This window comes from Ylistrum balloti, unplaced genomic scaffold (genome assembly GCF_031769215.1).
Source record: "Ylistrum balloti isolate Yb309-2 unplaced genomic scaffold, AGI_CSIRO_Ybal_v1 Utg371872, whole genome shotgun sequence".
Taxonomy (NCBI): domain Eukaryota; kingdom Metazoa; phylum Mollusca; class Bivalvia; order Pectinida; family Pectinidae; genus Ylistrum; species Ylistrum balloti.
In genome coordinates, this window is record NW_026782925.1 from 435,693 (window position 1) to 460,502 (window position 24,810).

A 24,810-nucleotide genomic window follows, 5' to 3' on the forward strand; every position below is an offset into this window, starting at 1 on the left:
AGAACTATGGAAGCTTAACACTCATACTAAAAGGCAGGCGTATTCATTTCCTCTGACCGACTGGGAATTTAATAGTAAATGGATGTAAAAAACAGTAGTTCATACATTCTTGCTAATGTCTTTCCGTCTTCAAATGAATTAAGAGTAGCAACTGCTGACAATTTATACTGTAGAGGATTTTTTCCTGTATAATAAGCATTTTATAATTTGATGATAGGAAACAATGAAATATATACCACTTATGTCCTTGTATTTGAAAACTAACCCCCAAAGTTTTTATCCTTTCATAAAACTGTTAATAGCATATTGGGAAATTTTTAATACGATACCAATAGTATAGGTAAGATAGAATAAATATCTGGACGTTTACATCTTGCTCGGTAGGACAAATGGGACAGCCTCTGATATCCAGTTACCACGTCTGATTGCAGAAAATATTAGTTTCTAAAAGTTTTTATTTATAAATGAAACCAATGCCTAAACTTCTAATTTCTTTAATAGGTCTGATTCTATACTTTCACAGGAATGGGAGAAAGCTAGGAGAAAAATATAGTAAAGGTTTCTTTACGAAACTTAGGTACTGATGGCCAGTCAAGTCTGGCTGTAGAGTACAGCATCCCACATAAAGGTGTCTTGGGTGTACATTAAAAATGTACTATCGAGGTTAAGACTATCACGTTCACTTAGCCTAGGGTAAGTGGTCACACGTGTATTGTGGGACCTAATAGGACACTTGGAACCCGGGATCTAACATAATACGTCCTCATCACAAAGGAATCGCATGACTTCTGACTTTGATGACCCCGGTTTATTAGCTAACAAACAACACATTGTGATTGTGTTGTCATGTTGTCGTTGTTAGTACATTGACCTACATATAGTAGAATGATTTTGTCAAAATCACGAATTAAGAAGAAAGATATATTATCATCAAATTAAGAATAGAGCTAAATCATGCACAGGTTTGTTCTTTTTAGGACTCGTCGGTGACGCGAAGACCATAACATGTTGAAATCAGAAAGGCGACTTTGTAAAGCTTAATTAGGAATATATAGATACTGAAATATAGATGGGGAGATCAGCAAATGTAATACTGATTTTGGGATACTGTAAAATTGCTCATTTTCGTGGGGGACTTATATTCGTTGAATTCGCGTGTACTTAAGATCCATGAATTTAAGTGTTCACGAAATGATAAACAGAGAAAAGTTGAAATAGATTGTAGTACCAGTGACTTTCGTGATCAACATTATTTCGTCAATTCAAGAACCGAGAAAACTATATCTGTTTTTGGGAAACAACAAAATTTTATCATCACGAAAACATATGATTTTTAAGTACTCCTTACCTCAAAATAATGATACTTATTCGTTTTCCTTTAACACTTCGCAATATTTCGATATCCCATTCAATGTACAGTTGTGGGATACACTGGATGAAATACTATCGCATATCTGTGTGCACCTTGTGTCTATCGTGGTTGATATAAATTTAGGAATGATTTATAGAAAAATGTGGTATCGGGTTTATTTATTTATTTTAGTTATCTATCTAGATATTTAAGAGTACACCTAAGTATATTTCCTAATATAGTCATAAATTTATAGTTAAACAAATGTATATCTATTACATACAGACTGAATAAAACGGACGTCCCTTTTTATCTCGACAGTGAATAATTCAAACAAACTAAAAAGCGTAACGTCAGAATAGAAATTTTAATTTCACTGCTGCATTACTTCCATTTTCTACTTATTTGTTAATAAAGAATATAAACTAAGATAGATTTTAAATATCGTGTTTGTTACACAGGACACTTTGCCGGTGAGGATACGGACTTGTCACGTATTTAGTCATATTCAAGAAAATTTTGTTGCCCTAAGCACCATTATTGAGGTGTGAAAGATAGAAAGACTAATCAATACATGAAAACGAAAACTGTCGAATTAAAAATTATCTTTATAGTCACCTATCTCATTTTACTTCTATTTAGTTTTCCGTTTAATTTCCAATCCGTAATATAACCCAACCCATGGCATGTGAAAATATCCGACGGCAGATATTCATAATCATCACGGTCTTGTTCATTTAAGCGTGACCTAATAACAGCGATAAATATTTTTTTAAATGATAACAGGTAGGAGAATAGTTTACCGTTATGTAAGTTGTGGAGCATTGCCTTTGACCTAAACATTTCAAACGTATCTCTCGACACACAAAGATGTTTCTTCAGACATTTTCTGTCTGTGAATCATGAAGCTTTGCCAGCGAACACTGCAACTCTCGCCAGCGTTTAGGGGCGTTAAGGACAAAACTTGGTCTGCTACTGTTGGCACCGTAACATTTCTGTATTGCATGGATGCTGGCATTTAATCTCTGTTTAGCATGGTGGCCTACAATTAGCAAAATGCCACTTACATCCGTTTGTGGCCTACTGCTACAAGCTTTCTGTTAAGGAAATACCGTATCTTAGTGTCCACTAACAGCAATATTCTGCATATGAATTTTATTATTTCCATACTGCCACTATCTGAGCAAAAAACATGCAATTAAATACTGCATAGTTTGTAATGTTCGTGGACGGGGAGGGGGGGTTAATTTCGATATATCCACGGTCAATAAATGTAACGTGAAATGAAATCCCCAGCGAACATTTTACAGCGTATAAAAGTCTCATAAATTATCTGTATACAATATGATAATCGTGATCTAGCTCAAACCGGGACAACCGCGAAATATTAGCCCCCGCAATTCAACAACTTTACAGTAACGCTGAAAGCTTAAATGACTTTTATTTTCGACTTCTTCAAACTTTCGCTGTTTAAATTTTTTTAATGGAAGTCAATTTATTTCTAAGGGATTATTCTATTCCTCCTCGAATATAGCAAATAACTGAATTTCTCGATATCATCATTATTCACAGTATGTAATACAGCTTTTTGTCGAATGATTTCGCCTTTTAGGGATCGCCACAGATGATAGGGACCTAAAGTATTGAACTCTAGTAGTAGGCGAATTAGGAAAATCATAATTAGCTAGAATGAGCCTAAAAACATACACTGAGAAATTCAATTGCACTTCATTTTATTGAATTTTTTAGAAGAGTGTACAGAACAGTTGAACCTCGTTATCTGGAACTCGTTTATCTCGAAGCCCCCGTTTTATTCCAAGCATTTCGTCGGTCCCTCCATAACTTTACACAAAACTCGGTTATCTCGGAGGTTTCACATGGTCCCACCGAGTTAGAGATAATGAGGTTTGACTATATTTGCATATCACGAATCCTGCCAGTATATTGCATGTTAGGTCTACAAGAGAGCAGTTTATCACCTTGTGTTATCAAAAGACGTTGAAGACAAGCTACTCTCTCAACGGCGCTAACAATCGTCTGCAGGCATCCCCAATTTCCAGTACGAACATTTTATGAAACGTTGTTTAGATAATTATCATAAATAATCAAATCACAGTTTATTATATTCTTTAGCACATCCAATCTATGCTTGAGCAACATTGCGATCAGGGATACTTAAAAACGTACCTTTTGTAGGTAGCGTCAGGACAAAGTTGAACTATATATACTGGCATTGGTATAAACGCTATAAACATCCCAAGGTACTACACAGTCTACTTATGTTTCAGGAGGTTTGTAAATGATAAAACAATCGTACACGATCTGTTTGAAATCCCATGCAGCTAATAACATAAAGGTGCTTTACACATTTCAATGCAACTGCGCAGACAGTTGGACTCATAGGAAGACCGGAAGTACTTGAGACGTCAGAGAAATGGAATCTTTTATTACATATTGTATTTCTCTATGGTGTTTTTGTTTTCTAATGTAAGCTTGCTCTCAATAGTTAACACATATCTTCACATATCCCCTCTTCCGACTTTCCACATTTTTTGCTCGAGACGTATTATAACTGACGAATCCTAAAAGGACGAAAAAATCCACATACATTATATCTACAAAGTCTGCATTGTAATTCACTTATGAACCTTTTATGAAAGTTCAATATCTTAATGATTTGAAGGCCGTTTGCAATATATAAATGTCTCCATATGTATTTACATGTTTGCCGGGGTTTCATTGCCCCGTGAACAATAAGAATCATTTTGAAGTCGGGTATCTGGAAGGAGCTGGTGGCTGACTCAATGAACAACATACAGAAGGCCCATTTAAAAAGTTTCAAATTTGACATTGTGTACATTAACTGACATTGTAGCTGTCAAAAATTTGCTATGTGTGGAAACAAGAAAACCTTTGAGGTTCTAGAATATTCTCCAAGTAATAAGCCTATTGCTTAAACTCCGCAGTCATAAATGAAGCCAATTATCAGAATTTGCGATTTCAGTGCAAATTGCAGACAAAAAGATCTTTGAAATCAACTCGCATGCACCAAACATTTTTATGTTTTATCAAACATGCACATCTTTTGAAGTAACCGTCAATGACCATGTACCACAACCGAGAAAAGTGAAGTGAGTATTACGAAAACCACTTACAGTTCTGTAACAAGGCAGAATTTGTTTTTGTTCTCGAATGCGTCATAAAGTTGTAGAAGTCTAGGGTGTTGTAAAGACTTCATTATGTCGAACTCATTCATGACATCTTTGCGCTCTTGTGGACCCTCAATTTCGATAAATTTCGCGGCTAGATGGCGCCCCGTTCGTTTTTCTCGACACTTCTTTACTTCTCCAAATTTACCCCTGTAAAAATGATGAGAAAACCATGATCAATGTTCTGTATTAAATTTTGAAAACAAATAAAGGAAATTCTCTGTATATTTTATTTTTAAAGTAATAACGAAAAAAAAGTTCATATGTAACAAAATGTTTTAAAGTTAGGAAAAATATACCTTTTTTTGCAACAGGGAAACATTATTTTTTTTAGTCAGAGACGCTTCAGGCTTCGATCCATGCGTGAATTTTGGTTAAAATTTAAACTTGATTTCTCGGCATGATTCTTTTAGTGATTACTGTTTGTCTAAAATAGTTTTACTATTTTTTTTTTTTTTTTTTTATCAAAAAATCAAGATTTTTTTCCCAGCTGATTGTAAGTATCAGTGGCCTTGGTGGTCAAATTAGGATCTTAAACGCACAAAAAATACTAACTTGCAGTATTTGACACGTCCGAGCCTATTATGTGTTATGAAATACAACAACTGACTTACCTCCCTAGAAGCAAGTCCGTGATGTCATAGTCTTGGGTAACCCATCGCGATGTCTTCACGTGCACGTCTCGTTTTTCAAACGATGACTCGTCCACTGAAAAATATCAGTTATGATCGATCTTGAAAATAGACCTTGTAATAACACAGTGAAATGGAAAAAAAATCCTTAAATACGAATTATCCATCAAAACAAACATAGAGAAAATGGAATAAGGCAACGAGAGAAAAGCTTCAGGCACGTGCTTTAATTTTTCTGCAAACTTGATGTTATTCTCAGTACAATAAGTGTTTTGCAAATGAATTAAAACTCATCAATTCACAATTTTTTTTTATATTTTTCCGCAACTATTTCAACTATTTTAAGCGGATTTCTGACAATTTTGTGCATTAAATCAACTCCGTCTACCACAAATCTTATGCTTTTATCACTAAAAGTTTGTATGATTTCAAACGTTAACATAGGTGTTCGAATAGTAAAACAATGAAAAACAATACCTAGTGTCCATCTGTATAAATATAATAAATACAAAATCAACATGACTATAACTACTATAACCTTTCTGATTTCAATAATTTAGATAAGATTTCCCACACTTTCTCCTTGTGTTTTTTAGATTTCTCACAATTTAAACAATTTTTTTTATCTACTCTGAAATACTATTATTTAAAATAAAACTCTCAGTATATCGTCGTTATAGCTATGTAAACAAAAATTGAACCTTCTTGACTTATATATGTCAACATTTTTATGCGGTGTTTAAGAAGGCTGGATTATTTGAATATCGAATTCATCCTCTTTTTGAAAAAGAGCGTCGCGCTACGGCTTCATATTAAGTATGTTTGGCTACACAATGGCCCTGCTAGGCTGAAGCTCAATCAGATGTAAAGGATGAGTAAATAAAGTATAGGCCAGAGGTCAACTCGAAACAAAGAGATTGTAGGTCACTGAACTGTATCATGCCATTACGTTGTCAAAGATGTCCGATTTCGTCATAGATTAAAACCTGTCTAGAATAAACAAGTGGTTGACTGATAATTAAGAAAGTCTTTAAAACACCAATATCAGCATCAGATCTATCAGCCAAAGTCAATATACCGGAGTCAGGCTTAGATCTTGTATGTGATTCATGAAGAAGTGATGTGCGTAGTTTCTTCTTCATGTTATATCCGTGACTCGTGTTGAAGCGAAACAACACAGCGTTGTTTGTTTGAACATAAATCAAACACTTCAATCGAGCTCAGATGCAGCTTTATCAACAATATTTATTTGTAAGAAAAATGGCATCCTTGATAAACAGGGGCTACCATCATTTCCGTACTCTGCACCCCTGGAATAACTCAATATTGAAGGTTCCTTGTGCGACATCTTGCTGATAAGACGAAAAGACTAGTTTGACACTTTGATGTACATCAAAGGAATCTCGAGGTCGCATAACGATATATTGTGATGGCTTTGAAGTCGGGTGTTGCTCTTATGTAATCTTAAAAATGAGCGTATCACCCAGTGATTGGTTGTTTTTGGAACCAATCAAATTACTGTGCCGTCAATTTTGCCAAGACATGTTTCAGGGGTTCAGAGAACGAAAGTGATCGTAACCCCTTTAGAATCGAGGATGGAGTAAAGGTTCCACTGAAGAACTGATGTCTTCTTTGAAAACATAACCATCCCAATCTAAACGCATAACCAGGTACGCCTATCAACAACTGTTGACGGAAATACTAACACGAAAGATGCATGTTGATGGAAAGTATTCTCTTTCTTTGTACATTATGAAGTGCTCGGAGATAACATGTAATTAAAACAGTTCTCAAACGAGAACGTGCATTGTACCACTGACCAAGATTTACATAACAGGTGTCGTCGGTGAAGCAGAAATGCTAACCTCGGTAGGACACCTATTTTAGTTTGGGTGGTGTAATTCTTTTCAATACGCTTATTTTGTCCTCGTTTTATTATATTTGGTAACTCATTGAAGTAAATCTTTTTCCTCAGACAGTCTTGAATTTATCCATCCATGGATTTTTGAGTTACTTGATATGAATATATTATTCGCAGCACGGTATAAGATCGACAAGACGCTTTATTGAATGGGTAAATTATCAGGGTTATTCATACTTCTGTGTAACCTCAACAAATACTCTCCAAACGGAAAAAATCGTTCTGTTCACAGCGCAATGAGTTCGGTATTTGCTACAGTTACAATACCTGAGAGCTGACTAGGCAGAAATATACATATATTGTATGTTAGGAGGAAAGACCAAAGTTTGAGTAGAACAAAACCAGACGACCACGTGAGCTACAACCAACCTAGCGAGACTCTAGCGGTGAATTTGGCAGCTATCATTAAATGTGAAGGTTATCCGAGTCACAAGGCCGCTTGTGATTAAGGGAATGGGTTCATAACATAGATTGTCTACCTAAACACCTACTGACAGGGAAGTGTTATATTACCGTAATTTAGAATATGTAATACTGTAAAGTCGGTTATTTTCGCGAGGATGATATTTTCGCTGTATCATAGTTAAATTAACGTGATCGCGAAAATAAAATCAGTGAAATATTGAGACACGTGTGTAAAGATGTGTTTTTTTACATCAAGATTGCGAAATTTGTATTCGTTAAAATATGATTCGATCGATTGAAAAGAAAATCGCGAAACTTTTGACCCGTAAAAATTACCAGTTATACAGTATATACAGATGTATGTATATACATATAATAAGATAAATATGTTATCTCAGTGCAAAATAAACACGTGTTAATTGCATGTTTTAAACATACCACTGTGTATTACACTACATACATGTATATGTGTAACAAACATATGTATAACTTACACTACACGTGTTCTGAGATTTATTTATTTTTTTTTTTTTTTTTTTTGTGAAAAAAGAATAGATAATATTTCTCTGGTACAATCTATAAATGTATTGAACAATCTGTTGGAATCATGGGTTTTTATTCCTGTTAAATATAAATAGCATTCCACAACCTTCGTGCAGAAAATAGGAAAATAGTTCAGATAAAAATGTAAATGATTCTTCATTTTACATGGTTTTTGAAATTCTATTTTTCTTTTTGTTCGTAATCTTGAAAAGAATGAATGCATTTCACTGATCAAAATTACAGAATCAGCCGATAAAATCGCATATTAACAATTGTTAATTAACTTTTAATCAAATACCATCAGCTGTATAATTATATTTCCGATCAAAGCTCAAATTAATAGCCAATTGTTAAACTTGACTGTCAAATATTCAAACTTTGAATGGTAATAAAAAAGAGAATACTTTCGTCAACAACATATTCTAGCATACGATGATAATATTGTGTCCAGAATGTAACTTATCTCCATTGACCATCCCCGAAATCTCCTTACAGCGTGATATATGTATCATTAGGTAAAGAGACCAAGGTGCCTTGCCCTGATTATATTTACACGTGAATACGTGACATAGTGCACTAATTACTTAAAGGCCCTTAGAACAGCACGCGCTAATCAATTCCGCGTAGGCGTTTATCACTCATTCATAACTCAGGCACGCGAGAAAGCTCCACACCAGGGGGCCGAATACTTGTTCGTTGACGTCGCCCTTACTGACGGTGCAGATTTTTTCCTGTTGACAACGCGTAAAACAAATTATTTCTGTCGAGCAATTATTTCATACAGAAACACGAAGTTAAGACGGTTTAAACGAGTTCCGCATTAGCGTTTCAAAAACCAAAAATTTTGACTGATAATCTTATTGCTAATAATGTAATGACAATTGGATTAAACATGTAATATTCTGATTGAAAATAAGCTAATTTCTGTTTAATAGGTTTGAACTATATAGATATATTCAAATTTGATGATCAGGCCCCATTTGTATAAAACATCTCAACTTGAGATTTCCTCAAGTCGAGATTTTCCTCAGCTGATATCTCCTCAAAAACGGCTTATATAAAATTTTCTCAAGGAACAGGAGGAAGGCATCGGCTAGGATGTCCTGAAATTCCTTGAGGAATTTTCATACAAGATATTTTCAAGGAGATATCAGCAGAGGAAAATCTCGACTTGAGGAAATCTCAAATTGAGATGTTTTATACAAGTGGGGCCAGTTATATATTAATTTGAATTTTATCTTTTTGCAGCATTTTGTGAGCCCTTCATTTGGTGAAGATTTTCCAAACGCCATAGTTATCATATTGCATTCATACGCCCATGAATGCCATTGCCGTTTTCATCACTGATTACATGTTCCGATTTCAACCCTGTTAGTGTGTATTTGTACCCGTTCACTAGGTTCCGCTTGGTTCCGCTGAATAAAACAGAAGACGGTCAACATATCTTTCCAAATCGGTATAAATGTGAAAAGCTGTTGGTACTTGTGGAGACCTAGATGGTAAGCTTGTTATTCATAAACACAATCTAGAAACAGTGTGACTTCAACGATCCTCCCTCGGTGATATTTTCTCTCATAATTCCCATAACTGCACGCGCGGGTGTACACATAACAGGCGTACTTACACACACGGGAACATGACCTGCCATGTAACCTTTTCATGAGTAACTCGTGAGGGGCACGCGACCGGGAGGCCTAAATCTCTTTGTTATTTAACTCGCCAAGCAGTGGATGCTTATGTGTAATAGATTGCACACTCGTACCAAGCGTTTTGTGTTTCATTATATCCAATGGTAGCTCCAGACATATACACAACGTACTGGTCAGCAAACCGCTCTGATTTCAATTTTTGAAACATTACATTTCCTGTAATCGGAAGTCAATAAAAAGAGAACCCGTTCAGCCGTGAAATAAACACATTCATTATTCTAACAGAGGGTCAAAATGCTTCCACAAAATCGATTATGTATGGAATTTGAAATAAAAATGAACCGTTTCTGTTTTCACGATATTCTACGTCTTGGTCAATAATATAAAAAATATATAATGACGGCGACAAAATGGCGTGACGTCACATTAAAATTAATTTGATATATCGATATCAGGTAATAATGCAATATTACCCAACTCCTCTTTTATTTATCTTTTTACTATGTTTTACAATGTTTGAATATAAGTATGCTCCAATTTGAAAAGCTCAGTGGCAGGAGGAATGGAATTCCTATACCAAAAACTAATTGCACTCCGTTAAACCCGTTATCGGTGAATGGTCTCCAGGCTATAGAGACAACCACCGGGACGAAGTTGTCCTTGCCCGTCTTCGGATGGGTCATACATACCTTACACATTCATATATGTTGCAAGGCGAAGATCATCCTCGGTGCGTAGGATGTGATGAGCCATTCACCGTTAAACATTTTTTATTGGACTGCATTGACCTTCTGTCTACTCGAGAATGTTTTTAACGATGTTGGTCTATATAATAGACTATGACGTACCATTTCAATCTTTTGTGTTAACATACCCATTTAAGATTTTTAACATTTGTCTTTTACCTTTTGGTTTGTTTAATGTTTTTTTCCTTTTGAATCGCTGTGTGTTTTACCGTTTGATGGCCCTAATGACCTTTTATGTGTTGACGGGCCGTTAAGATTGTAATAATAATAATAATAATAATAAGTTCAATCGGTAGTTTATTTCATGAACGATTTTCATATCAAACTTAACCTTAGCAAGATAAATCGGTTCACAAAATTCTAACCATCCATGATGAAGCCGTGCATTAAGTAACATAACGGATGATTGAGTTTGTTTAAAGAAGACACACGCCTTCTGTATTCGAGACTGTAAAACGTAGAAAAATACGTGTGCATGTTCAACACAGATGTCGAAACAAATTTTGCGAACACTTAAAAAATTCTTAATCCCGTTTCGTTAGGTTGTTTTTGGTTCATATCACGAACATATGGCTACGAGTCATGGCCGTGCACAAATCGGCCTTGACCTCACGGTAATGCACGGGCAATGTTTGCTAGTAGTTATCTTTCGTTAGACCGTGTGGTTTGGCGGTGTTCGGCACATGGTCGAAATTAATGAAAGTAAGGCCGCAATTAAATAAGGTCACAGCTGCCAAAAATGTATCAACGAACCGTAACTAAACGTAAAAACCTCAACAAATAACGAATTGTAATCACGAGCACACATAAGTACGAATTACATGTGTTTCTTGTCGTAAAAATATTTTTCTCTTTTCAAGGAGAAAAAAAAATCTTCGACTGTTTATTATCACGTGACTTGTCAAGGTTACTGCACACACGTATTGACATTAATTAGTGAGACTAGAACTTCTGCCAGGAATTCTGAGGTTTTTGGACCTCACAGGCTATTGTGTCAATGGACGACATCTGTATCTTAAAGTGGCTGCTGCATTAATGTTTTCTTTGTTAGAGCATAGCATGTGTTTTGACATACGAATATGCAAAACAAAGAAATTTGCGGTGCATTGGAAAGGTCTTTTTAAGTCCCAACAACGCAGTTTGAGTGGGGGGGGGGGGCTTATTGTTATTGTTCTGTTTCTTTGTTATGATTCTTGTTATTCTTCCGTCTTTTGTTTCCGTGGCTTATGATCAGTGTGATGTCTAGTTGTGCATCTTACTTTTTGCTTGTGTCTGACTTCCAAAATGTCTGCCGCACGCTCTGATTGGCCGAAAACATATCTACCAATAAGTTTTGTTACGTGATCAGTCATAATGAAAGATTGCACATGGGATTAATATGTGACAGCGAACGATTCTAAAATAAATAATCGACATTTTGTAAAAAAAAAAAAAAAAGGGGGGGGGGGGGGCTGCCAAACGCAGGCTTTTGATCGGTCGAAATTCAAATATTGTCTGATTTCCATTTGTATGTAGGATTATTATCAGACATAATATCATACGATTTCCATGAAATTTGGTACATTGTATGTAACCTGTTTCACGTTTAAAGAAAATGGCCACCATTTTTCTGGCCTCTGATTGGTCGAAAATTAAATGTCATCAGATTTCTTTGAAATTTCTTATGTAGAGTGTTCATGGGACACCTTTCACTTTCGTATAATCAGATTCACATTTTAAAGAAATGGCCGCCATTTTCTTGGTTGACATCTAAATATCGTCCGATTTCCATGAAATTAGTGTATTTTGAAACCACGAGCCATTTAAGAAGGACCAGGCAGTGTTCAGGACGTATTGGGGGGATGACTTCCGCTATCGTCCACATTGCAGTTCTAGTTACTATTAATTTGTTTTTATCTGTTACTTTCAGCCATTTTTAACTGCGTATCGGAAGTTCTCTAACGTGATGAAAATATCGTTCTCTGATGTTGCTTTCGTTTCAGCTTATTTTTGCGATTGTATTACAAATTAATAAGAAATCTTTAATTTGATTTGACGGAATCAAGAAATGAAATAAATAAAAAAAATGATTATATAACACAAACATATTAGATAATTAGTAATTCAGTCAATAAACAAAAAAATAACACATATCTAAACAAATGTAAATAAATTTTCACGAAATAACATGATGAATATATTTGTACTTTTACATAAGATAAGATTGGCTTAACTCTTATATGTTACGTCTCTTTGGTTATACATGATGTGATTTAGGCGATATGGTTAACATGCCATCCTCACGAGATAGCAATCATGAAAACATCTTATCTTAATTTAACCTAATAATCTTGAATAGCTATAATGAAAAAGTATCTTAATCGAAAGCAACCATTGGCAGTGATATGAAACCATGCATGATTTCGAAAAGTGCAAGAGACCTCTACAGAGAAGTTGCGCTTCTGCAATCTAAATACTTTCTAGATGCACAACATCCCGTGATACTTTAAAAAAGTGAAATGTATATTGTGTGTGTATTTTTCGTACCAAGATGGTTCCATGGTTTCGTGATCAAGTAAAGTAATCTCCAGCCACAAGGTTGTGCGAGGAAGGTGTTAACAGATGCAGGGGGTCACTCAAGGGTCACTCAAGGGTCTGTCAAGGGTCACGCAAGAAGCTTATCATATATGTGTCATAACATAACCTCATATTATGATCATCATGTAGGATGGACTTATCTTTATGTCTTGCATAATTATTTGTTTATGTTTATAAGATCTTGTGTGTCTGTTTAGCTCTTTATCACCACCGGGAGATACCATTACGCGAAAATGGCCATCGGTAGGGTACATAACACATAAAGTGCATCAGCTAACGTGAAATTACTGTATGAAATGGTCGACATTCACGAGCACATGCACGTCCAGTTCCTCACTAATAAACTATCTGTATACAATTTGTTGTTGTTTGCACGTAATGGGGGACTGGTGATAAACACTGGCCCGCCTACTATACATATCGCCATCTGGTCAGCTCATTTCGGCTCCGGATGGAGTTATGGCCGGAGGGAATGGCCGTTCGCTGCAGGGCCAAATGGACGATTGCGCGTGCTTTACACGTTCACACAACCATCACAGCGAGGCTGTGATTGATGACCCATTCAGACAACACCTCAACAGAGTGTAAGACGTTAGGGGACTACCCTGCCAAGAATGTTAATCGTTATGCCCTCGACTCGTATTCAAGAGATGAACATATACTACCTGCTAAATTGCTAGCCATCCAAAACCAAAGGATAAACGTTTATTTAAAACCCCAAAAACACTTTATTTTGAGTCTGTAATTTTCTCTGCTTACAATTAGGTGTAAAATATTTTGTTTTATGTGCAAGCAATTTCGTATAATGCGAGTTTCTATTACATTAAGTAAAATTGAAAACTTCACTCTTTGTGTTTCTTTGTTGCTATTTTAAAACACAAAATGTCTAGTTTTTAAAACATGTAAATAAGGTTGTCGTCGTACGAATTAAGGCATAGTTGATTGTTTAACTTAAAATGAAAACTTATCTTAAAGTTTAAATAGCTAACTAATCATTTGGCAATTTGGCAAAGTCGTGTCACATTTTAAACTACTGTAATGTACGAAGGGGCGATTTTCAGTAGGCGCGCACGACAGAAAAAAAGTGGTATCACATTGTGGACAATGACGGTACGTCATGAGTTGAAAATAGCGCAACAATATGGCTGTCCCATTTGATTTTGTCCTCCAAATTTTCACTGTATTTTTAAAAATTGTGTGATAAAAATAAACTTTTATTTGTTTTCAATTATTATGAGCTTTAATGAAATTTGTCTCGAAATAAAAATAAAAATAAAGATAAAAAAACTCTTCTAAAACTCGTTCTAAAAATCTCATATGAAATGAAAAATCATTTGAGATTCAATATAAAACGATATTATATATATTGTGATTATCTTATTTTTCAGTCACGTACATTTAAAATCATACGATTTTGTAGTATTAAATTTCATGATTGATTTTGTTGCTGTACATGTATCAAAGTGTATTTATGTCTGCCTTGCTCTATAAATTTACATTTGATAGCAACAGATTTTTCAAATATATATATTTAAAACAATTATCTTTACACAGTGTTGGAACAGTGAGGAGTTCAAATAAACAGCTATATCATACCGGAAGCAATAGGGTGCATAACTTAGACGTCATTGACAACGCGAACAGCAACAAAAGAATTATTTTTTTTTTAACTCCATGATTCAATTGTCAAATTTATGTTTTTAACTTTTTGCAAATACTGTACATATCCCATGTAGCATTACCTCTCGATATCTGTCTATTAACATTTAAGCATTTTCGTTATGTACATTATAAGTAGACATGATAGATTGGTACAACCATGTAAAACAAGACAAGATCATATGCTCTTGCGCATGCCTGTTCGTAAAATGTAAATGTCACTAAATACAAACAACGCAAGTGGTACGTGTAGGCTTTTTTGTGAAATTGAAAACTTTAAATTATCTTTATTATTTTAACAGTTCCATAGCTACTTTACATCGTTCTTTGCTGACAGACGACGCGGAAATTGCATAATCATTAAAACTGCGTAGAGTATTTACAAAAACTGAACTGAACTTCACTAAAAGGTGTTTGTAGGGACGGAAATATTGGGAGTTATTTAAAGTCTTCTTTGCAAGTTAGTGCGGCTGCGAGAATGTTCTTGGCTTGTAGTCAAGACCATACATGCACATACCTGCAGTTGGTTCGCTCTCGTCGACATGCACCTTGGTGTATTTTTGCATCTTTGTTGAGTCCAGGACCATACACCTGAAATCCAACAAAGAAAGCCATTATGAATTATTACAATGTTCCAAAAATTTAACATTTATAAAGAATTAATATGAAATTGCTGGTACATACCTACCCACTCCCTCTTCCTATCCACTCCCTCCTCCTAACCACTCCCCCCTCCTACCCACACCCTCCTCCTATCCAACCATTTCCCTATCAACTCCCTCCTCCTACCCACGCCGTCCTCCTACCTTCTAACTCATTCTAACCACTTCCAAATCCTGACGACAACCTATAATTAAAATTGAGTGTACAGATCATAAAGGTAAACCAGAAATACCTACCTCGGTACACAAAACTAGGGAAAGATTGTATGAATTCTGTTATTTGCTATTTTAAAATAGGTTCGCTTGTCGTGGCACTTAACATTAAGGAATTAATTTCTGATTGGAATACTTTAACATTGTAAAAAAAGTAATAGTTGTACACATGTACACAACACAGTGAAATACCAGCGTGAAGCGTGCTGCTTATCACTATGAGATCAGACTGAATCGTTGCACTTAGCTCTGAAAATATATTCATGAACAGTGGTTCTTAATATTATGTAATAAGTTTAATTACGCACGGGGTTCTTCATGTTGTTTCTGAAATTTAAAAAAATCCTGTATTTTGACGAGTGTTTGAAGATTCAATTACAAAATATTTTCAGTTGAACAAAATAAAAGCGGCGTGATTTCTGTTTTAGCCCTGATAATTTTTGAGGCGCCATACGAATATCGTCCTTTGATGCGCGCTATAAACAACTACTTGTCTCAAAATCGACCTGTATGATTGTAAAACTGATAATGAAATTTAGTCTGTATCATCGTAAAAGTTACCTGATACCGTACTGCTCGGTTTGTTAATTTCGGGAGTTTGTCTGACGCCAGTAAAACTGTGATATGAGGGTATACAAAAATGATTTCGTTGAAAATCATACAATTCAGATTTAAAGCTTATAAAAAAAGATGTATATATGCATATAAACGATAAATTGGAAAATATCTAACGCCCATACTCCTATATTGTATTATTCTGACAAACCTCAGTCAGTGGTTGCGCAGTGTTGATATATGTTTCGTTACATGGTCACGTCGTCGAAATCAATATCGGCATATTCAGTTTTATAGACAGACATTATTATTATTTCGAAGTTGATCAAGTCGGCAAAAATAATGTAAAAATTGAAATTTTCGGGGTATGCTTCATATTTGCTATCCCTGAGATGATATAAAATTGCGAAAATAAATATCAGCCCCACAATGCTATGCAGAAAACAATGATCAATTCCATGCCTTCTGTTAGAAAATATAACTTTTTCTTCAAGTTTATGAAAAAAAAAAGAAAAATGAAAATTTTCATAGTGTATCGCTATAAAGCAGGATCTCTCCCTAAACTCCATTTGTAAGATTTACCGATGCGATAGAACCGTTTGTGATGAAATATTACAGATTGGTCAGAGATATCAGGATTACCTTGTAAAAACGGGATGTGCGAAATGAACAAGTCTGGTAAGAGATAAAAAAAATTCTCGATAAGCATCTTTAAACGATATACGTCTAAGCATCTCAAGAATCCTTTCGATCACGTGACCTTACCGGAAGTACAAGACCTACCCACATTCCTTTCAGCAGATAAAATTTAGTGCACAAGAACTTCAGAAATTGAATTCTAAAAACAACTCATGGTGTTAACCTCTATAGCAAGTACGTTAAGATAGCAATTATGTACTATAAATAAGAGTTTGGACTCTAATTTTAAATCTACACTTTAAAACCTCGTGTTCATGTTTAGAAATACAATTGGGAATTCAATTGACTCTATACATGCAAGTATTTAGATCTGACTTTAAAATATTTTGAACACTGGCAAAAACATTTCACAGAAAAAGAAATAAAAATCGTTATATTGCCATTTGTCAAGAGAAAAGATTTTTCTGTGAAGGAGGATTGGTCATTTATATGGAAAGACAGGTAGTATAGAAAAATCACCTCAAGATATAGCGGAAGTTTGGTAGTAAGTGAAGTGACAGACGTAACAAGGACAATATATCGAGGTTAGAATGTATGAAGGATATACAGAGATATACAGAGATATTTTGTAAAAAAAGTCACCAAATCATGTGACATTTTCATTCTGACAAGAACAAAAATATAGATAACATGAACTTTATTCATTTTACAACACTTGCAAAACAAGAATTGGTCCAGATTGAAGCGTGCGAGGGGTCTTACTGTGGAAGGTAACCGGAGTACCCATTGAAATCCTAGGTGGTAAGTGACCCCATACCTTGTCTCGTCCTTTCAGGGAATCGAACCCCGGACGATGATATCCGGTAGGGCGATTATCATATAGATGAACTGTCATTGTAACGAGTCCTTTTTTGTTACATAACTTATCTAAGACAAAGTAAATATTGGGGGTGTGGAACAAGCAAGACGAGGGGAAGTCACAGACACGGAATTAATTCAATTAAGGACCGGTTAAGTCGGAATTAGAGAGAGCGAAACCCGAAAACCTGTGTATTTACTACAGTTGAATAATGGTATATCGGCGAAAATTGTATATCATTATTAGTTAAGCCTGTTTATTACGCAGATTCTGAATAAAGAATCAGTTGTCCTCAAAAAGCAGAAGGGACATGGTTTAGTTAAAACATTTTTGTGATAACAAAGTGGATGAACTAACCTCTTCCGCAGAGATAATGTTACGTTTCGATTTATGTTTTGAAAAATACAATTTAACGGAATTCAAGTCGTCCTATTTCTCTTTATCTAAATTACTTGACATGAATTATTCAACCCAGATAAATAATGTGTCTGCTCGACCGAACGATCTCGGAGTTCAACAAGTTAGTAAATATCTGTCCAGACAGTCTCGAAATATCTATATAGCAAACAATCTCGGAATCTTAAATTTCAACAGTAGTACCGTGTGGAATAGCGTTATACCAAACAATCTCGGGAAGTAAATTTTCAATACTAGTACTACGTGGCCTGATACCAAACAAAAACTCGAGATTTAAAAAGTTGATACTACCACCGTATCGAATAGCAGTGTACCTAAACTTCTCGGATTAAACAAACATCCAACAACCTGAGCGTTTCTAAATTCAACATGTCTTCTACTTGATATCATAACAATCTTGGAATCGCCATATATTATCCTCTATATTTGCAACACTATGTGGAATATTTTTTCCCTACGATCTCGGAATCTAGCTCAACACTACAAGGAATATCAGCGTTCTTCACAATCTGGGATCCTAGCCCAATACTATGATGGATATCAATTTTTCACTATAATCTCCGAATCTAGCTCAACAATAGGAGGATTATCACTAAAATCTCGGAATCTAGCTCAATACTTTTGGGATATCAATTTTCACTATAATCTCCTAATCTAGCCAATCTCGGAATCTAGCTCAGTTCTATGAGGGATATCAATTTTCACTATAATCTCCGAATCTAGCTCAATACTATTGGGTTATCAATTTTCACTATAATCTCCGAATCTAGCTCAATACTATTGGGATATCAATTTTCACTATAATCTCCGAATCTAGCTCAACAATAGGCGGAATATCACTAAAATCTCGGAATCTAGCTCAGTTCTATGAGAGATATCAATTTCCACTATAATCTCCTAATCTAGCTCAATACTATTGAATTATCAATTTTCACTATAATCTCTGAATCCAGCTCTATATAGAAATATCATTATATAAAGGTAAACAACTATCTCGGAATTTGCGAATCCGAGACGGTGTTTCATTCATGTAAAAACTCGGGAAACCACAGACGGAACATAAGGAAATCCCAGCGGTATATCATATACTTTGTAAGTAACTGTATCTTACTTATCGGTTTAAGTTATGTACGTTTATCTGTTAACTTGTCATACATACGCTTGTCAGAAAACAACATCTAAAAGTTATCAAAACGGGTCTACCTGTATCGCTATTCACGTGTACTTGGCACTTACAACAGTAAAATTTACAAGCGAGAAATATTATATACATATAAATATCTTTGTATCAACAAATCTCTTATCTGTTTTTTTTTAAAATGACAAGAGATTTTCTATATATAACCTGTGAAATCCTTAAATAGGGATGTTTTTCGACGGCCGTATAACTGGTGCCTTTCCGCTCTACATACAGAACAGAATATTTGTGGTTTCTAAACACTGGGAACGTGCCTCCCACGTGCGCGTTTTCGCGTGTTGGCAGACTACAATATGTGGGCCCTGTGGACTTTTGAAGATTTTCCACTTTTAGAAAAGGGATTGGTTTTGAAACAGTCGTAAAGAAGATCGCGCTATGTCTAGACCATTACCACGGAATGTCATCCGATACCGAGTAAACTTAATATATAATATATGTGTTTTGTTTAATATAACAGATAGTCGAGGTTCACGTTGTGTTTGAGTATTCCATAACCTCAGGACGAGGCGGAATTTTATACAAATCACCTCGCACTCTAGGAATGAGTTATTTCGTTTGATCGCTGCTCATAGCACTCCCTTTGATGGCGTGTTAACACCCCATATATTTTAACGCTATTACACGACCTCTGACCAGACCATCGGCTGACAACTAGCCCGCTTATCATATATAGACCGCATACAACGTTTTAGACTCTGTACGCATGACCTGAAAATTCAGACAATCTTTAAAGTAATAACGTTATTGAAAACGACATATTTTTTTCTACAAATGTTTTTTATATGATGATGTCAGAGAAATGTCGATATAATTAATTTAAATATCTCTGAAATTATACAAAAAACTTGTCTATTTTTAAAACAGTCAACTTAGCAGACTGGATTTGCGTTCCGAGTAATCTAATACTCTACCCATTTTGTCAAATCGTTACATGTTTGTATATCAATTGCCATCAAATTACTCATGTTATTAGAATGGCGCAATAAATATTTGAGTTGTGAAAAAAAAAATAGAAAAACAAATACCAGATGTAGGTTATCTGCCGCTAGTTCGAAACTTCGATTAGTTAAAAAAACACCAAGTGACCAAAGTTGTAAATGTAATTTTTACTGTAGACAGGGAGCAGATTTTGCTTCGGATCCTTCACTGTCCCGAGTAATCATTATCTGACCACCTTGCGGGTCTAAGGTCTCGTGATTGTCAAGGCTAATTCATTCTGAGAAGGGTTATATTTAGTTCCCTTAACTAAACGTGTTGCTTTTACCCTCATGATCATCATTCTTCTTCTTCTCTTCTTCTTCTTCTTCTTTTGGGTGTCGCAGTGGTAACGCACTCGCCTTTCACCTAGCCGTACGGGGTTCAATTCCCGGAACGGACGTGAAAAAGGTAACAGGTCACCTGCCCGACCACGTGGGTTTCCGCCGGGTACTTTGGTTTCCTCCCACAGTAAGACCCTTCGCGCGCTTACATCAATGCAAACCAGACTATAAAGACTATATTTATTCTTCTTTCAGGCAAACCGGTAAAAATATTTATATATTGATGATAAATGCATGAAATCAGCGTTTTAATTGAATAAAAACCGCCAGCAGGATCCATCAAAATAACATTAGGATATAGATACAAGACCGTAAATATACATACTGCTAAACACAAATTCCGTCGGTTGGAAACTACATTCAGACGAATAAGATTTATTTTATCATCGCAGTAACAGATTGTGTTTGGTTTATCAGTTAGATTACAATGTTGACAAGATGGTTCACTATACAGTTACGGCACCGTGGTTTTATCGACTGTTTGCTCCACAGTACATGAGCAGTTAACCCATAAATAACGCGGGTACATACATGTTGCTTAAGGGAAAAAGTAGTCGATAATTTTCTGGTGTTTTCAACGGTCCTTGTTAAAAATAATATAGCTACAGCACCATGAAGTTATCGACTCTCGTTACGTAAGGAATAAGTAGTCGATAACTGATAGGCGTTTTCAATAGTGATTCAAACAAAATGGTGGCTTATGTCCGACCAGTTGTCTTGAATTGGGATTCAATAACGTATAAGTCGGCAAGTAAACCTTGTACAGCGCCCCCGTGTGGTCAGAGCATCTAATGTAATCATGCTGTACTCAGAAATTTATCGTATATTTGGTATATCATTAACATAGAAATTATAAATATTATATAAACACTTCATTAATTATTATCTTTATTCGTCCGTCTCGAAAATCGAAGGTCCTATTCCAGCGAAACTGTGCATGAGCATAGATGCATAGCATACATCAAATATGGCCGTTAGAGCCTTTAATTGACTAAGATATAACAGGCAATGACACAAAATCCGTTGGTCAGATTAAACTAAAACTTGGCGTGAATATTGATTATAATGTCAACATTTGTTGGAGGCATGTTTTGTCTACAATCCAGTCGCAGCCAGCAGAGCAGTCAGTACGTCCGCTCTACAACTTTAAATGAGAAATGAGCTTGACAGTCTTATTGTCACCAATGAGCAGTGAGCTTGAAAGTCTCGCCACCGACGTTGAGAAATGAGTTGGATACATGTCATCAACCTGCCTAACTGACCAACGAGCACGATAATCTCGTCGCCTCCACTGGAAAGGACTCCCGGCAATGTAACATCCTGATATGAGCATTGAGCTCAACGGTTGGGCTGCATTTACATAACTCATCGACTCGCCTAAACTAAGTGCGTGTAATGAGCTAGATGTATATCAATGCGTGAACCCAGGCAGTTCTTGCCACATAAACCGGACAATGATTAATTAGTCGATGTTCAGTAATTAAGAACATTGCAGTTCATTATCTACGTAAATAACTCCGGACTCACGGACCAGCGGCTACAGCATGTGTACCAGAATGCACGTCCCTGTAGCTCATCAAAGTGTCAGTTGTTCATCTGTCCGCATTACATGCATTAAATTAGGTGTAAAACTGACGAGCAAGCACTCAGGATAAAATAACTTTCTACCAATCTGACCGCACAAATTTTCACAGGAGAAAGAATATGTAAATAGTCTCGTCAAAGATTTTATCCTTTTTAAATTATCTTTCATATATTAATAGACATATTTTGCACAGTTCAGTTTTGAATTTTTATACTAGATTGAACTGTTTGCAGTAAATAATCATATTATCAGACTAATGCAATTCACGGCATAAGGACGGATATTACAAGTAGAAAACGTTTGGAAGTTTCATCAGATAAACAGAATACCCCGGAAAAAGTTAACACATCTCTTATTAACCGATTTTCGAGATAGTTCAACAATGACGAACTAAAACTACAGACTGTTTATGTGGGCCAACATGTACACAATCAGTTTTTGTCGATATAATATTTCTGGAGGCATGGACTTCAATTTGATTCACATATCAGTTTCGGAATAAGATTTATGCAGAGGCATATCAGGTAAATGGACAGATGCACCGGGTATTACGGACAGAAATGTTAGGGAAATACCGAAGGAATGAGCAAATATTCCAATTACACATAACAGACCACACGAAAAAATATCTAGGACATTTTGGAGGTTTTTACAAATTATGCAGACATGTATCAGACGAATGGACAGCAAATATGACCGACTTATCCCAGGATTGGACAACTGAACACGGACATCCGTCGAATGCTTTTGTGTTAACAGCAAATGCTGAGAGACTAAAGATTATTCCAGGAAAGTTGTGTTTGTTGTTAGAATGAAACGTACATGTTTGAGCTCTTATACTTTTTATAAAGAAGTGGTACTAAAGAATCTGTAAGACATGATTTGTAAATAACAGCTTTCATACAGTATGCCTGTCTGATTCCTTATTGCTAAGACAGTTAAAAAGAACTCGTCCACGTAAGGAGATATTTGACACGAATTTCACTCTAAGAGGTAAAATGTTTGTCGAGTTAAAATCCATATCCTATTTTGTGTAGCTCATAATTAAAAAGAAAGAAAAAGATAAAAAGCATGGATAAATACATGCAATACATGTAGTTAGGTTATTACCCACAAAAAATCGAAACTGTTGTAAAAATGTTTTGAGGGACAGACATTATGAAGCAGTAGATGAGTTTCACTATGTATCAACCGCGTAACTACGGAAAGAAACACGGGGAGAAACGGATAATTATAGATATAGAAAGTATGGTGTATAACGAGATCTCGGACGTCCGGACAGATATAGAACAGCATCCTTTCTATACTTACTTTAGCTTGTAGTAGCAGACCTGTTCAGTGTTAAGGGGCCCCATGTCCGCCACGCCGTTTGTAATGATATCCACGATGACATGAATGATACACTGCCCAAAATGAAGGAACACTCACGGACACTATATTGGCCTTAAAGTTATAAACTTATGACACATATATTGAAAACTACTTGGGTGTAAATATTCCACTGTGACTTTTACAGACACACCTTTACCACTAGTTACCATATCGCTTACCAGTCCTCTACCAGACTGGAATGCGCGGGGTGAAACATGGTCCTATCAATGCTTCGCACGCGCAAAAAGCGCGAGGGCAGAACTTCTGGTGTGTGACGTCACACACCATGATACCTACCAATATGCCAGTGGGGTTGAGTAATTTGGTGTTTCTCGACGCTCTTGGCTCGGGATCAGATCATGTCCATATGGTTAGGTCACAAAGCCTACTCCCAACTGCCACGACTAATAACACTTGGTCACTCGGAGTCCGTTCAATGGTCATTTCACCAACGCACGAACATCGTCGCGTTCCTCCATTTTGTAACCTGTATGCTGCCTAATGGTGCACTACTGAAACAGCCAGAGCTTAATATATTCGGCTGAGCAGTGAGGACCGGGATACTTGATGTTACAAAGTTTATGTTGGAAGCTAGAGAGAGGAAAAAACACTGTAATTCCGCGTAATTCTAGGTCCGCGTTTTAACACAAAATGGGACATCCTACTCGCAGCCCTGGTAGTCTACCATTACTAGTTTATTGAGGCTTGCAACACGGATCGTTTTGCAGACGCTCTCACAGATAACCGGCTCTTAATTATCTTCACTGTTAAGTGATATTCCTAATGATAAAATTGTTGTCAGGAAGATTTTCAAATGATTTGGCATTCTTGGAATAGGATGTCATTTATTTGTTGTTAAGGTGGGAAGGGGAGGAGGGTCGGGAAGGTTGAGATACTGCTTTACATACTGGGCATGAAATGTACACCCTTGTTCTTGCTCTTAACACCAAACAATACACAATCGAACGAAGCATGCATGATAATTAACATGCTTTACACAACCCAGCGTGGCATTAAAAGCTTATTAGGCCGACATGAGTACTCAAATAACCATTATGGAGCTTTGAAATTTGCAAAACAAACATTGATTTTAGGTAGAATCATCATGCACAGAGTGAGATACCGGGACAAGAGATTAGCGTTTTATATCGAGTTACATAGGGGGCTCGTAATAAACGTTTACGATACTGTAGTAAATATGCACGTGTTAAGTACACGGCCGAGTTACATGTACCTTAGAAGCGTTAAACCATTTACCGACCATCTGTAATCGCATAGTTAAAGGAAATATAAATAACAA

General features: G+C 35.9%; 1 protein-coding gene across 2 annotated transcripts in view; it reads right to left on the minus strand.

Annotated features, from left to right (window-relative positions):
* Positions 1-23,977, minus strand: part of LOC132563814 (myosin light chain kinase, smooth muscle-like) — a 36,925-nt gene extending 12,948 nt beyond the window's left edge. The window contains exons 1-4 of one of the 2 annotated variants that reach the window (XM_060228569.1): positions 23,808-23,977; positions 15,210-15,283; positions 5,175-5,268; positions 4,507-4,710 (exon numbers count right to left, since the gene is read on the minus strand). In XM_060228569.1, coding sequence (XP_060084552.1) covers positions 4,507-4,710; positions 5,175-5,268; positions 15,210-15,279 — 368 coding nt within the window. In that variant the 5' untranslated portion in view covers positions 15,280-15,283; positions 23,808-23,977. Of the gene's footprint in view, positions 1-4,506; positions 4,711-5,174; positions 5,269-15,209; positions 15,284-23,450; positions 23,497-23,807 lie in introns of those variants that run through there. The other variant, XM_060228568.1, reaches the window with a different exon arrangement.
* Positions 23,978-24,810: the final 833 nt, after the last annotated feature.